Raw genomic sequence first — 16,242 nt, forward strand, 5'->3', positions numbered from 1 at the left:
TGATTGTGTCCCTCAGCACCTCACAAGTGGGTCTGTCCCAGCCCAGGGACAACTCTTGCCTCAAGGTTGGGTTTTTGTGCCACTCCCACTGCTGATATAGAAGTTGTGCCTGTCCTCACCTAGACACAAAAGTTCAAATGTTGGGGAGGGAGAAGACAGAGCAATCACTAGCACGTTTCCAGACTGCCCGAGCAAGTCTCCACCAACAGGGACTTCTGTAGGGTGGGGAAGCTGAACCAACATGCCTAAATATTCAATGGGAGGACCTCACTGCCAATCCAGAGAGACATGATCATGGAGGTCAACCAGAGAGCAGCCACAGTCCCAAGACAGATGCTGACAGAGGAACGGTCTGGATGCATCCTGCCATGGAACCCCATTCAGTAAGACACATCCGTGCTTGGACTGTACTTGGGCAACATTCACATGAATGCATGGACACCAAGTGAGGTAGGACTTTGTCCCCTGCATGCCAAGGCCTGCCCTGGTGCACTAAGAACCATACTAGACTCAGCTGCAACATGCTCACAGGTGAGCACAGTCAGCTGGAATGACTAACTGACCTGTTCCTCCAAAGTTCATTTCATCAATTCATCATCTTGGTCAAGAATAGGAAAAGGCACACTCCACCTGCAGCCAAGCTGCCCCTACAACTAAGTCTTTCAGAGTTTAGGCCAAAGATTTTGGAATGGGCTGGGGTCTAAGGGTAAATGAGATACGATTATTTCCTTTGAGATGAATGCGGACCAGCAGATGTTCAAAAACCTGGGTCTTCGCTAGACAATTTCTTCTGATATTGCTTCCTGAGCAGACACTGCCGAGAGGTGTCCTGGAAAAGGGATGAGGTTAGGGACGCGAGAAGAAACACAGCACTGAGCAGTTCATAGATGCTACAGTTCCCACCAGGGCTCATGGTAGAAAAAAGCAGGCTAGATACTCCCCAAAGAATGGAGAGGAGCCCACAGAGAAGAGTTAAATAGATGGAAGGTCCACATCTCCTCATATCCAGCACTGATGGACATGTAGATGCAGGGAAGATGGTCTGGCTAACAGTGGAGGCCTTGGGTTGTGCTTCTCATGCAGAGACATCACTGAGGCAAAGGATCGTGTCCTGCCAGTGAGATCTTGGGGGCTGTCACACTGGTTGGGGGATGGAGCCTATTGCTGGCAACACAATTCACCAGAGAACAGCATCTTGCACACATGGGCGGGGGAGATCTCAGTTTCACTGCAAATGAAATTCTGACAAGCAGTGTGGGACTGGGGTCCCCATGTGACCTGGTACACGGGCATCTGGCAGCACCAGCTGCTCCTCTGGGCAATGACTGCTCAAGGCAGAGATGTCAGTCCTTCTGTGCTTCATGCTTGAAATCTCTCAGGGTACATGTTCTACAGTCCTGTGGGTTTCTTAAGCGGTACCGAGAGGCCAAGGTATGCACGTCATGGATTATGCACCAGGGAAGCCAGACTTAGCCAGCCACTCATGGAGATCTCCGCACCAGAGAAAGAGCAGAAAACACTGCAGAGACATGTACAGGAAAGGGGATTTGCATGAACCAGAAGAGCCTCCAGGCATGATAGAAAGTGATCCCTGATCTGCGTGTGAGGCATCATCACTCAAAAGAAAACGCCCAGATTAAAATATTTCCTTTGGCTTTAGCTCTTTTAGGAAAAAAAATAAAAAAGGGAAGAGGGAAAGAAATGGAAACGGTTGGGCAAGGTCTTCGCCATGGGCCTCACCTCCACGCCCTGTCTCAGGGCAGGCACTGGGGCACACACCTCCCACCCACCCGCAGAGCCACACGCAGCTGGGGCGGGGGGAGCACACCTCTGCTGCTACCCAGCACCCTGCTGCTCCCACGAAACGCTCTCCCCACTTCCCCCTGAGAGCTGGAGATGGCATTTGCCAGCCAGAGCCCAGCCACAGCAGACCATGGGCTGAGGGACTGCCATTTCCCAGCGCCAGCAGCAGTGCCCCAGCTTCTCCTGGCCTGGAGGTTTCCTCAGCCACCAGCTTCTCCTGCCATTTGCAGGGCCTTGCCTCCCTGCCGGCTCTAGGCAGCCAGCTTAGCCCACGCTGTAACGCCGACGCATGCCTTAACACGTCTCGCAGGCACAGGCAGAGGACCTCACCCTGCCCAGACCCCGACCCTGTGTGCTGCGGGCACGCCGGAGCTTGCAGCTCAAACACGTGGCAGCCTGAGCTACCCAAGCCAACCCACGGAGATAAACTGTTGCACCCCTCAGCCCCCGTTTTATCTACCTTACCTCATCTTAAGAGGTGATCCAAAAACTACTGCCATCTATTTTCTCTTTCCTTCAGGATCTTTTGTGAGCATTTTTTCTCTGGAGCTTCACCTGCCTTGGCTGTGCAGCCTGGGTCCACTGCTCAGCAGATGGCCCTGCAAAACGCTGCCTCTCAGCAGGCTGCTCACCCCCTCCGGCCACCCTCCCGTCACCGGAGGAGCACATGCAATGGCCACCCAGGCAAACGCTACAAAGAGATGCCGGTCCCCTCTGGCACGCCCAAGGGACGGGAGAGTCCCATGGGAAGCCCCCATTGATGGGGTCCGGCGGAGAACACCCCCCGCCTCAAGCTGCGCCAGCGCCCGCGGCAGCACAGGGAGAGCCCACACCCAGCGAAGCTGTAGAAAAGGAAACTGTCCCATTTAATGACCCCTCGCCCCCGTAACACAGACGCGAGCGCACCGCCGATGTCTGGCAAAAGCAAAGTGCACGGTGAGCGGGACTCGGCCCCCGTCCCAGAGGAGGCGGGGAGGCTCAGGGTGCCCGGCATGGAACGGGGACTTGCCGGGCACGTGGCCAGCAGCAAGGAGAGAGCCTCCAGGCTCGGTCCAGTTGGCACCAGTGTCAGGTCCAGTTTGCAGGGAGGTACGGCTCTCGTTTGGCTCCGTGCGGTGCAGGGAGGGCAGGGGGCAGGTCAAGCGTACCAGGACGGATGATGGATGAGGTGGGTCTGGGAGGGGCCTTGGAGAATGCCGCCGTGGCAGGTTTGGAGCCTCCCTGCCCAAACCGTGGTTTAACCAAAGTAGGGGAAGGGAATAGAGAAGGGGCTGGAGGCTGAGCAGCCCAGGTGAGGGCACTCAGGTCTATCTAGCTATTCCCATTTGCAAGATATCCGGTGGCGGGGGGGTGCGGGATCTGCCAAGCACCCCAAAACAGGAGTGAGCCTGGGCGACAGGCGTTTACCAGTGGCTCCACATCCCTGACAGTCTCTCCCAGGCGCGGCTCGGGCACCCCCGTGCCAGGAAGGGGGTCCGAAGGAGCAGGGCCTCCCCTCATTATCTGATGGAAGCGTCGCTGGGGGGGTCGCGGTCGGACTCCTCACTCTCCTCGTTCGGGGCCGACTCGCTGTTGGAGGCCGGGGTGAAGGCAGGAGACTTTCTGCAGAGAAGAGTAAAGGGCAGCGGTCACAGCACCGCCCAGGGGGAGGGAAAGGACCCAGTTCAGTGTGGGCAGAGAGCACCAGCCCACACCAGGACAGAAGCTGAAGTGCTCCCCTGGGGCACGTGTGGGTCTGTGGGAATCCTTGGGTGCTGGGGAGGGTGTCCCAGAGGACCCCAGTCCAGAGCATGAAGCAGGGCTGGGGGAGATGCCTGCCCAGAGCAGGACCTTGCCAAGGCATGTGAGGCTAGGGGCCAGTGAAAGCCCACCACAGAGGTCCCCAGCCTGGAGCCACCCTGGCTCCACACGTCCACGAGGAGCTACTGTGTCCCTGCACAATGGCAGCTCCTCTCTCCATCGCGGGGAGATGGCTTCACCTGTCAAAACTGACTCCTGTGCACAGCCCACCTTCTGCAGAGGCAGCACCACCTATGCAGAGGCTGGTCACTCTGGGAACTGCCCCCTCTCCGTGCCACACCAGGGCAGGGCAGGAGTGCTACCCTCTGCTTCAGCTCCCGCTCACCACCACCCCAGCTCCGGTATCCCGGCCCTCCTGCTGAAGCTCACCTGTCCCCAGACTGGGTGATGAGCCGTCGGCAAGTCTCCATCTGCACGTCCAAGCCTCGCTTCATGCTGCACATCTCCATGTACTCATGCAGGTGCCGGTTCATGTCGTTCTTGGCCGTGGCCAGCTCCAGCTGCACGAGGGAAACGGCGCAGAGATGAGTCCGGGGCACGGTGCAGGGCAGGAGGCATGGCCAGACCCAAGGCTGCCACCTCCCACTACCAACTACCTGCTCCAGCATGGTGTCTCCCTCCCCCGGTGACCCACTCCCCCACCATTTCACCCCATTCTGTGCCATGTCCTCCCCACCTCCTCCTCCCACCTCTATTTGGTCAATGGTTTCCTGGTACTCCTTCTCACGGCTCTTGAACAGCGACTCCGTGTCTTTGATCACCTTCTCCAGGCTGTCATCCTGCTGTTGGGGAGAGCAGACAGCATGTTTAGAGGCAGGGAGGTGTCCAACACGAGGAACCAAAGACAAGAAAGAAATCAGAGAAAGAACTGGCAGGAAAAGAGGAAGAAACATAAGCAGTGTATAAATAAGGCACGAGTCAGTCCTGCCAACACGGGGTAGAGACCCAGGACTCGCCACAGCCCATCAGCCCAGAGCAAGCCTAACAATGCACAGCTTTGGAGAGCACAGACCATCCCCAAGCGTGACACATCACCAGGGGACTTCTGAGGGCCGAAGAAGCGGGATGGCGAGGGCTTTGGCCAGACATTGAGGCCTCTGTTTGGGCAGTGTTGCTGCACAGTGGGCAGGTGGGTTGGAGACGCTGAGCAAGGGACCACCAGGGACCAGCCCAGCCAGAGGAAATCTCTTCTGAGAGGGCTGTGGCTCTCCCCACACATGTGGACCATGCCCTCAGCACATCTTTCAGGTCCCTGGTCTGTCTAACAAGGAGACCTTCACAAGGATGTGGTAACGTATTCATGTAGAAACGATGGGGTATAGAGGGGCAGCATCTGTACAGGCCTGCAAAGGATGGAGGGGCTGAAGTCTGGTCTTTGAGGGAGCATCTTCCCAGGACCGAGTGTCCCAACCCGGGGCTGGATCCTCGAGGGGACCTGACACCACTGTTACCTCCCCCTGCACCTCTGCGGCTGCAATGGCGTATCCAGAGAAGTCCTCCCAGAGGAGCAGCGTTTCTTCCGTCTCCTCCCACGTGAGGCTGTCACAGTCATCCTCAAAGTCATATTCCCTCCTGGGGGCAAGGGAACAGCACATCAGCACCCAGCAGGAAAAACCCCTGCAAGGCAGAGCCAGGCAGGGGGCTGCATCAGTGCCGAAAGCCTTGCCCCTGCTCACAGGCAGGGCTGCAGCTCTTGAAGGTTTAGCCAAGGTGAGCTCAAGTGCACCCAAACCCAACGGTTGATGGGGAAGGAGCTGGCTTTATGGCAAATTCAGGCAGGGACTCCCAAAGGCAGGAATGGGGGCAAGAGGAGCAGAGCTGCTCCCACCCACGGCATGGGCGGGCTCAGGTCTCCCAGGGGGTCAGTCCCACCGTGCCGCAGAGCGCAGGACGTACGTACCCCGCAGCAGCACCTCCCACCTCCCCTCCCCAGAGAAGGGGATCCGCAGCCTGACCCTGCCCTCCCCATCCCAGGCGCCGGTGGGGAGCCGGGAGCCGGAGCCTCACTCAGCACTGGCAGCAGAGGTGCGGAGCAACCGCACTCACAGCTGGTTCAGCATCCTCTGCATTTCCTCATTGATACTCATGGCCGTGGTCTCGTCCTCCTCTTCCTCTTCAGGTTTTCGGGAGGCATCGCTCTCTGAGAGTGAGGTGTCTTCGTCGCTGACCTGCTTGCGCTCCCGCTTCCGCCCCACCGAGGCTGGGACCTTAACGGGAGACAAGTGCAGAGACTACAGAAACGAGGCCGGGTCCGAGGTCGGGGGCAGGTAGTTGGGAGGAGATGAAGGGGAAAGGAATGGTGGAGGGATAGAAGGGCAGGGAAAGAGAGAAAGAGAGAAAGAAAGAAAGGAAGGAAGGAAGGAAAGAAGAAAAGCAAGAGAGAAAGAGAGAGACGGGCTCATTATGATCAGGTTAAAGATGGTGCAATGGATAAAACATGGCTTTGGCATTTTCTAAAATTAAAACTAAGCAACTGAAGATGGAATCTATGAATCCGATGAGAAAAAACAACATGGTTTTACTGCAGAAAAACTCAAATTGCCCACCACCCCAGTCCAGAGACAGGGAAACACAGTGACAGAAACAGGAAAAAAGAGACAGAGTCTGAAAAAGGTGAAATATGTCAATATTTACAGTCCGACCTTATTTATAGAAAGTTTAAAATTTGTACACTTCCCCAACTGAATGGAACTAACCAGTTGCTTCTGTAAGGACAAAGAGAGCAAGACAGAAAGGCAGCAACATCCAGAGAGAGAAGAGAGACAGAGACAGAGAAGAGAGACAGAGAGAAGATGACGGAGAGGGGAAGGGGAAGGAGAGAGATGGGGTTAGAGACAGACACTCAAGCAACAGGTCTCCCTCCTGCAGCTGCTCCCCTACCACTGTGGGGTCCCCCGGCCCAACACAACAGGTCAGGGAGAGGTTGAGGGGCCTCTCGATGCTCAAAGCAACATCTGGGGCTTTCCACCTCCTCTCTGTGCCCTTTTGCCTGGTCCTCCCGAGAGAGACGGAGAGCAAGGGACCGCACGGAGCGAGGGTAAGGGTGACCAAGCGTCTCCCCTAGCAGGGGGCTGGTGTTGTCTCTTCTACCTCCTTCGAGAACTCTCCTCCCCAGAGCCGGCAGCTGAGCCGGGAGCAGCAGCAGGCGCTTCTCACCTGAAACATCTTGATCATGTCCTCGCAGTTGCGCTGCTGCGCCACGTCGCACAGCTTGGCGGTGATGTCGATGCGCCGGCAGATGTCCATGTCCACCTTCATGGCCTTCTCCTGGATCTTGGTGTCCAGCTCCGTGATGTTCTGAACCCACAGTGCCGCAGGAGGGGGGACAAAAGGAGGAAGATTAGGCAAGGCAAACAGCAATCAGAGTCCCCACGTTCCCCCTCTGTGCTGCAGGACTGCACCCCCGACCAAGCACATGCCCCACCAAGGAACTGCTTTTCTATGCAGCCCCACCACTTGGGTAGGACACTGCTGCCGGGTCGGAGAGAGGTTAGGGACTCACATTGCTCATCAGTCCCTTGAAGACAACAAGCTCTGCCTTGAGCTGCTCCACCTTCATGGCCAGCTCCTCCTGGCAGGCTTCAGCCTCCTGGGCTTCCTGCCCCGGGTGGAAGGAGATGTGCAAATCAGCGTCAGCACAGGGCAGCTGGGTTGCAGGGGAAAGGGTGGGGACAGCGATGCTCACCTCCTGCAGCTCAGTCACCCGGTCCTGAAGCTGGACACGCACCGTGTACTCCTCTTCCCATCTAGGGAGACAAACGCACCATTCAGATCCCGGCTGCCATCGAGAGAGGAGGGAGCAGCAGCTGCTCACCCCAAAGCTATCTGAGAGGGGGTGATGATGGCACCGGGGCGGGAAGGAGGACGTGCTCAGGAATGCATCGCTGCTTGTTTCCAGACGACGGCAGCTGCCAAAGGCCCGTCAGCCCCCCCCTTCCCAGCCACAAACCCTGCCCCGCCACACTCTCTGTCGTCCCCGCTGTGGGCTGGCCAAGGCTGCCTGCTCCACGACAGGGGGAGCTGGGGACACCGACCGCAGGCTCCGCACAGAGCTGCGCTGCACACTGCCACGCTGGGGACGATCCATGGCCGGACGCAGCCCACCAGCCTCTCCATCCACCTCCCAAGCCCCTTGGGTCACATTAGGTTCAGCTCCAACCCTCGGAAACAGGCTCGCTGAAGTGCTAAGGCTTGGACAACAGGCCCAAGCCAGAGCTGACCTACAGATGAATCCTGTATATTTTATAACTGATAACTGTTGTGCTAGTAGGTGATAGGTTATAACAAACCACCTATGCTGATGTAAAAAGTGCCAAAGTGTTGAAGTACTGAAGCCTGAACAACAGGCCCCGAGCCGAAGCTGCTAACTTAGTATGTAGTCATTAATGAAGTATGTATGCTCACTAGTGAAAGATGTAACTTAGAATATAATCAGTAGTGAGGATGAAATGCTGAGTGAATGTATCCAACTCTCCTTGCTCAGCCTCATTCAAGGCTGAGAACCCAAGTATTTGGCTTTGTTAGAAACTCCCTTGGTTTTCCCCCCCCGAGCCCTGGCCAGGCTTTGGGTGGAATCCAACAGGAGGATGAAATCAGATATTTCCGCTCAAAACAAAGGTGGAAGTTATTCTGGCTTGCTGATTTTTGGTACCTAAGGCTGGACCCGCTCACAGCGACTTTGGATGCCTCACCTACAGATGGACGCATGGCGTAGGACTTCCCACGTGCCGGGAAAGGCTCTGCAAATCCTCGCTGCAACCGGGGCTGTCCAGCGCCTGCGGGTCTGGATGATGGTAACGTATGCAAGTGGTGATGGATCTTTCTTAATCACTATTCTCTCTCTCATTCAGTAATGATTTGATGCATTACCCTGTATTTTCCTATTTGTTTGCTTTAAGTGCATTATTCTGTCTTTTTTTACTGCATGTTTTCTGTATTACTCTGTTACATTATTTAGTTATCCCCAGTAAAATACGCCTGCTCTTTTCACTCTGGTGTCCGAGTTTAATTGGTATCCTTAATCAGCAAAACACTTGCAGATATTGCAGAGCTGCCCCCACCCGCATCATATTTGCGACAGCGTTTGCGTGTCTGCAGCGTTGCAGTTCAGGCTGTCCAGAAGCACAAAACCCAACCTAATACCAAACCACGCCATAGCGCGAGTGGCCATGACGCGCGTCAAGATGAAGGGCTGCTCTTCTGCCTGTAGCGGTGCAGAGGGCTGCCCTGCACCGGGCCGTGCTACCCTGGCAGGCTGCATAACAGGTTGGATTAAAGAACACTGTTTCATCCTACAGGGAAGCGGGATGAATTGTCCCAGTTTACGCCACATTGGCCGGTGGGTTCTGCATTAGGCTCTGCGGCTTTGCAAAAGGCTGCGCTGCAAGGTGCCCGGCCTTGCTATACAAAGACACATCACCTAGCAATTATTATATTCTATTTTGCTGTGTGAGATCATCATCTTTGGCCATGCTGCGGTGTTGGCCCAGCCCACGGTCTGTTGGGATGCCACCAGGCTGTACCGCTCTTTGCTAAATGACTATCCCATAGAGCAGACGGGTTGGCATGCGCTGCGGTGCAGCACAGGGCAGGGCTGCTGCATTCTTACCCAGCTCCTGGCTCTTCTGAGAAAGCCAGTTTTCTCTGAGGAAGTGGGATTTCCCCAGGAAAGCAACCAGAGCTGGGCCCTGCCTGACGCTGTGATCTCCAGTTTCTATTTAATGCTTGCAAGCATCAACACAGGCACTGCAACCCTGCACAAGCATGTGAAAAATCTCTCCTCTTGCTTACTCACACCAAGTTTGAAAAATAAATCCTAAGATCTAGGAGACCAGAAAGCATATGAAAAGCCCTCGCACTTGTTATCTCGGGGTATCAGGACAATCTGATGATGTGGGAGAGTCCTGGCTTACGAATTTCTAATCTTTTAAGGTTGGCAATGCTTACTCAAACAAGGACAAAGCGCACAGTCCTCATGTTGGTGTTGGCTCCATATCGCAGCTACAAAAGGGGAGTCAAAGGGGGTTCCCATCCCTTTTGGGAAAGAGGGAGACGAAGAGAGAGGGAAGGAGAAAGCTAAAAGGTAGAATTGCCCTAATTGCCCTTATATGGGAACTATTCAAACACGGCCTCCCTCCCTGGGGAGAAAAACGCCTTCCACCGTAAGAAAAAATTTTCAGCATCTTTCTCAGCGTGGCACTTCCTCTCTTTTTTGGTCCCCGCCTCCTTCCGGGTCTCTGTATAGCCCGGACTTACTGGGGGAGTAAAAGCATAGCTGCAAATCCTTGGAAGAATTCATTCCGCACCGATGCTACGGAAGATGAGCGTGGATCAGATAAACACCGATTTAAAGGCAGGAGGCAACGGCAATTCACTCTGCGACGAATCTGCGCGCCCATCCGTTCTGAGCCTCTCTCCTGCTCGCCTCCTGCCTGGCTCCTTCTTCCCTGCTCCCTCCTGCAATGCACCACTCCTAATAATAACCCGCCTGCAGCACCACGGCTGCTGCCAGGTCACTGCCAGCTGGAAGCAAGGCTGCCCCACACAACCCCACGGCCACTGGTGCACGCCGAGGGGAGACGCACATCCTGCCCAAAGGCTGAAATACGGGAGAAAGCAGAGAACGACGGCAGGAGGGTCCCAGAGCTGGCTGCAGGCCAGGCCTCCCACAGCTGGGGATGTGACAAGATACAGTGCCGTCCCTACACCCCAGGTGTGTCCCCTCAAGAAGTTCACTTAGCAAAATAAACAAAACCTCCCACACCTTTAGAAATCCTGTTCCCTGCAAAAGGCTTTACCCTATGCCGCACAGTTAGTGCACGCTGGTGCTGTGGGGCTTTGAAGCTGCATGTTTCCCTCTCCTGCCGTGTTTGAGCCTCACCTGAATGGTGAATGCCTGGCAACCTGGCACACCTCCTTGGAAGGCAATTACAACAACAAAAGATCTTCTTGTGGACTTTCAATATATAAAAGAGGCTTATAAGAAAGATGGAGAGAGAGATGGAGAAACAGGATGAGGGGCAACGGCTTTAAACTGAGAGAGGGTAAGTTTAGATTGGACATAATTAAGAATTTTTTTACGATGAGGGTGGTGAGACACTGGAGCAGGTTGCCCAGAGAAGCTGTGGATGCCCCATCACAGGAAGTGTTCAAGGTCAGGGCTTTGAGTGACCTGAACTAGTGAAACTCCACGGCAGGGGGTTGGACTAGATGATCCTTAAAGATCCCTTCCAACCCCAACCATTCTGTGACTCGAACACGCTGTGCTGTAACACTACTCGCCCCACACCCCCAGCGTGTCCTTGCAGCATCCCAGACAAAAACTGCTTGGGAATACAGTTGTAGCAGATGGCACAAACCTGATGAGACTCTCAGATCCCCAGTGCTTGGATGATACTCGCAGGCACCCTTTGCCCCTCTCCAGGCCACCTAGCCTCAGCCTGCTCCTCCCAAGTGCAAGCCTCTCCCCTGCTGCTGCATCTCTTCTCGTCCCTCCCTATTGCCCCCACACCCCTCCTAGATCCCAGACTTGAATTTCAGGCCTGCATATCCAGAGAGAAGCTCCTCCTGTGGCACTGCTCCGCATGTCATGGGGTGCACGGTGGCAATGCTGCCCTGAAGACAGCGCAAGCTCAAGCACCCAAGCCACGGCTCTGAGAACCGGGAAATCTTGTGTTAACACGGTCTCTTCCCTCTGCCCCCAGGCAGGTGGCAAAGGGATGACACCAGCCACGCCGTCCCCGTGGCAGAGTGGCAGATCAGAGCCCGCCATGGCAGGGAGGTCTCTGCTCCCGGGAGATGTCGGTGTCAGCCCTCAGCATGGGGAAGGGTGTGGAAATGGGATCCTCCTGTCCCATTCCCCTGTTTGGGACCTGGCTACACCCGTCAGAAAGTTCCCAGTGCTGGAAAGGGTCTGGGGGTGGGGTCTGCTTTCCCCCAGCTCCTGGTAACACGGTCCAAAAATAGATCCCACCAACAACATTGGCCTGCAGCAGTTCGTGGTGCCCCCCTGCCTGCCCACAGCGTCCCCAGTCCCTCCAACACCCATCCTGCAGCCTTCCCCAAAGCCCACTTGCCAGAGCAGGACAACCCTGAAAAGCTCTCCTTTCTCCCAAAGTTTCAGCAGCACCAACAAACCCTACTTGGTCCCCTCTGGCTGACCCAGTTTGAGCAGGGGAGGCTCAAGTCCTCCAGGCCAAAAAGGTGGCTCTAGCTCCCCGCTCTTCGATCTGAAAACGTAAGGCAAGGAGAGCTGCCTGCCCCTGGCTTAATAATAAAAGGCCTTAGTTACAGACAGCAATAGGTGGGAAAGAAGAGGTGCCAACTCTGCCTTTCCACATGCCTTGCTTGGTGCTTTTGGAGCATCCAACAGGCAAGTCTGCTCAGCCAAAGCCTTATAAAGCCGAAAACATAAGGTGTCATCTTGGATCCCCAGCCTTGATTTGGCACCAGAGCCCATGGCTGTGAAGCACAGGTCAGCGGCACGGCTCCCGTGAGTAGAGCACACCGTTTCGCTCCCTTGGGTATGTAATCAGTTACTTTTTAATTGCTTCTAAAGCATGACAAAGTGACTTCTCTTCTGAAAAAAAAAAAAAAAAATCAGTGCTCAGGTGGCGTCAGTCACCAGCGATGGTCTCGCCCATCCCCGCGCCCTGGCCCGGCGCCGCCAGCCCTCTGCCTGATCTCATCCTACGTGCGGATCTGGGACCAGCCTCCAAAACTGGCTCGAAACAAAAGCGCCGCCGGCGCGATGCGAGAGCGGCAGCCGCCCCGCACGGGAAAGAAGAACCGGCCAAGAGATTAGCTTTGCATTCTGCTTCGCCCTTCTCCGAGGCACATGCCAAGCCGCAGCTATTTTGGGTGGAGAGGAAAGCCCCTGAGGAGTGGGGTGCTCCTGCGTGGCTTGCTGCTGCTGAGGCGCCGGCTGGGACAGCACTGGGGAGGGAAAGGGCCCAGGGGAGCCAGCCGCCCTACCGAGGGGCTTCTCGGCACCTTCCTACGTAGCCAGAGCGCTCTCCTCCTCCCAGCAGTCTTTTCCAACCCAAACCCACTCACTGCTCCACGTTCACCTTCCTCACCTACTTTCTGGCTTGCTCCTCCTTCCCCAGTGTTTCCAGATTCCCTCCCCTTTCAAACGCCAGCTCCTGGAGTCACGTTATTTCTTCCCTGCTTGGAAAACCACTTCCAGCTTCTCGCACCGGGTTGGTAAGACAGGAAAAGGTGCAGCAAGCATCCCGAGAGGGTTCAAACACCAGGAGGCAAGTGAGGAGACCCAGGTGCAGACGAACGCTTCCAGGGGTCCACGTTTTTGCCTTACAACCGCCTCACCTCACGCTGCCTGGAGCCCGCACTCCCAGGAAGCCAGGCCAGGGCTGCCTCTCCCCCACTGGCCGCTTCTCCCGCCCCAACCCCGCAGCCTCCCCGGCGATGGTGGGGGTCCCTCGGGGGGTCCCTCGTTCCCGCTGCCCCTTCTCACCTGCGCTTGTACTCGTCGCGCTCCCTCTTCACCTTGGCCAGCACGTTGTAGAGGGCACGGATCTCCGGGGTGATGGTGTCGATCTGCACTCCCACCCCGTCCGGGTGGACCCAGGAGACCCCCGGTCCCTGCACCAGGGTGGTCTCCGGTCCCGGGCCCAGCCGTCGGGCTTGCGAGAAGGACCAGATGGTACCGGGCATGAAGCGGGAAGCGGCCGGGAAGGGAGGAGGCGGCTGGATGGGGGCACCGGGGCGGCAACCGGGGGAAGCCAGCGCCCGGGCCGGCCCCAGCCCCAACCCCAGCCCCAGGGTGCGGATGGGGCCGACGAAGCCGGTCTGCACCGCCTGGTCGCGGCGTGGGGGTCCACGACCCCGGCCCCCCCCTCCCTCCTCCAGCGCCTGCTGCAGCTGCTTCTCCAGCTGCCGGTTGCGCCGCTCCAGCTCATGGACCTTGGCCAGGAAGCAGCGGAACCGCAGGTTCAGCGTCTTCAGGACGCTGATGTTGGAGCCCAGATCGTTGCGGAGGGCCATGGCGGCGGGCGGCGGAGGGAAGGGGCCGGGGGGCGGCGGGGCGGCCAGCTCCCCCCCTCCCAGGGGCTCGGCGGGACGCGGCGCCGGCGGCGGCGGCAGCTCGGGGCCCGGCAGCCCCTGCTGCTCCTGCGGCAGGAGGAAGAGGTTGGGGCCGAAGAGCGGGTTCATGGCGGCAGCGGCGGGACGGGGAAGCTGGGGGGGAGCCGAGGCCGCCGGCGCCAATCACGGGGGGGCGGGATGCGCCGGGGGGGCTGCGCCCGGCCGGCCCCGGCGGCGGGGGGTGCGGCTTCCGCTGCGGCGGGGATGCGGCGGCGGGGCCGGACAGCCGCTCCCCCCCCACACCCCCCGCCCGGCCCCGCTCCCCCCCCCCGCCAGCCCCGGGCGGAGCGAGCGGAGGAGGGGACAAGGCAGAAACAGGAGGGGACAAGGCGGAATCCTCCCTTTCCTCGCCCGGGCCGGGGAGGGGGGGGCCCGCGCTCCGCTCCGGCGGGTTTCGGGGCTCCCCAGGGCAAAGGGATGGGGCCCGGCCCGGCCTGGCCGCTGGTAGCCCCGGGGACGGGCCCCTGGCCAGCACCGCAAGCTGAAATCCCGCCGGGCCCCGATTCCCGCCAGCACCAACCCGGTGTGCCTGTACCTACTTTTATTATTTTTAATTGTTATTATTTTTTGCATAGCCTTTAGTGCTTCCCCCAGTGCTGCGCCCCTTAAAAACGGCACAACTCGCCCTCTGCACCCCGAAGCCCCCCTCCAAAGGCAGCCCTGGCCCTGCTCCATCAGCAGCCCGCCTCCGGAGAGCTGCCACCAGACAATGGCGAGCCAGAGGGCAGAGGAGGTGGTGCGGAGGCAGCCAGCCTCTCAAATATCACGCTTGGCTTGCCACTGGCTTTCTCCTTCGTTTTTCACAAAGCAGCCTCGGACCTTGTTTCCTGCCCCCTATTTTAGGTCTTTTTCCTACAGCCTCCCACCTTCAACCCCAGGTCAATGTTGCAAAAAGGACTGGCATGCTCCCTCACCCCATTACCTGGGGCGATCAGTGTGGAGCACAGAATCACAGAATCATCTCGGTTGGAAAAGCCCTTGAAGATCATCCAGTCCAACCATGAACCTCACACTGACCATTCCCAACTCCACCAGATCCCTCAGTGCTGGGTCAACCCGACTCTTAAACCCCTCCAGGGATGGGGACTCCCCCCCTGCCCTGGGCAGCCCATTCCAACGCCCAACAACCCCTTCTGGAAAGAAATACTTCCTAATATCCAGTCTAACCCTGCCCTGGCGCAGCTTGAGGCCATTCCCTCTTGTCCTGGCGCTGGTTCCTTGGTTCAGGAGACTCATCCCCAGCTCTCTGCACCCTCCTTTCAGGGAGTTGTAGAGGGCGATGAGGTCTCCCCTCAGCCTCCTCTTCTCCAGACTAAACCCCCCCAGTTCCCTCAGCCGCTCCCCATCAGACCTGTGCTCCAGACCCTGCACCAGCTCCGTTGCCCTTCTCTGGACACGCTCAAGTCATTCAATGGCCTTTTTGGAGTGAGGGGCCCAAAACTGAACCCAGTAATTGATCAATACATAAACATTTATGAATGTGGACACCTGTGTTACCTTGCCCATCTGTGTGCTCGTAGCCCCTTCCCCCAGGACTTGCCCCGTGCAGCTGAGCACGATGCTTGTGCAAACCAGCCTCCAAGATCTCAGCTGAGCCGCCAGCGAAGGATGAGCGAGTGATGGGTTTGAATTCAAGGAGATGCCCAGCACTGCACTACATTGAATGCTGTGGCAGGAGGCAGGCAGGCTCCAGTGGGGTGATGTGCTGCAGCTCTTCCCTTGGGATCTGAGGTACAGCTCAGTCCACGCTTCCAGAAACTTCCTGGACCCACTGAGGATGGTCAGCTTTGCTAGTCTTGACTGGCAATCTGGCTATTGCATTTTCCCTGCTGCTTCTCCTCCAGGCCTACAGGATCCCTCTATCCCTCCATTACTTGCCTGGGAGCAGACCAAATCAAATTTGTCCCCCTCTCCTGCCTTGCTGTTTCCAGCATCAGTTTTGTCCTGTGACCTGCCTGGCTCCTCTGTCCTGCCCGCAACTCTGGGCTCCCCACAGCAGCCCCCATTTGCATTTATAACACCTCCTCTCCCACCAGTAACCTGGCTCCATCCTCCATGGCACACCCATGGCCACTGGAAGTCATAATTGGATGTCAGTCCCTCCCACATGGAGCTTACAGGGGGAAATGAAATTAGCTTTCCTTCATCTGTCATCTCCTTTTTAATGTTTTACCTCTTCTTAAGTGGCTGTTCCCTTGCTCTGCCTCTGACCAGAGAGGCTGAGCCACGGCAAGCAGCGCTTTTGTCAAGGGAGAGGAGGGCAGGAGGGCTTTCCTCACGGATGGGCGCAGGAGATTCCTGTCTTCCAAAACCCCTCGCTGCAACAGCAGCTGGCAGGGAGCCCTGTGCCCAGCAGCAATACTACCAAATAAACAGCTAGAGAAAAGGGAAGGACAGATGGACAAGAAGAATCCCGGGCAAAAAGCTTGTTTTGAAGCAACGGCGGCAGCTCCAGCTCAGAGACCTCCCAGCACATGCCCTGGAAACCATCGCTGACTCCCTCCTGCGTGCTGCCACGTCCCTTCACCCGCCCCC

General features: G+C 57.3%; 1 protein-coding gene across 3 annotated transcripts; it reads right to left on the bottom strand.

The window, feature by feature from the left end:
- Positions 1–2,646: 2,646 nt before the first annotated feature.
- IFFO1 (intermediate filament family orphan 1) lies at positions 2,647–13,937 on the bottom strand. 3 transcript variants are annotated; one of them, XM_074809843.1, is made up of 9 exons: positions 13,079–13,937; positions 7,289–7,349; positions 7,106–7,201; positions 6,760–6,900; positions 5,650–5,810; positions 5,055–5,175; positions 4,293–4,385; positions 3,973–4,103; positions 2,647–3,405 (listed from the first exon to the last, which is right to left on the bottom strand). In XM_074809843.1, exons 1-9 carry the CDS (start codon positions 13,774–13,776, stop codon positions 3,303–3,305), a joined length of 1,605 nt encoding a protein of 534 aa, XP_074665944.1. In that variant the 5' UTR covers positions 13,777–13,937; the 3' UTR covers positions 2,647–3,302. The 3 variants fall into 3 exon arrangements, with proteins under 3 accessions (XP_074665944.1, XP_074665936.1, XP_074665927.1); XM_074809835.1 differs by having other exon boundaries at positions 5,067–5,175; positions 5,650–5,834; XM_074809826.1 differs by having other exon boundaries at positions 5,650–5,834.
- Positions 13,938–16,242: the final 2,305 nt, after the last annotated feature.

This window comes from Strix aluco, chromosome 2, assembly GCF_031877795.1.
Source record: "Strix aluco isolate bStrAlu1 chromosome 2, bStrAlu1.hap1, whole genome shotgun sequence".
In the NCBI taxonomy this organism is placed as follows: Eukaryota; Metazoa; Chordata; class Aves; order Strigiformes; family Strigidae; genus Strix; species Strix aluco.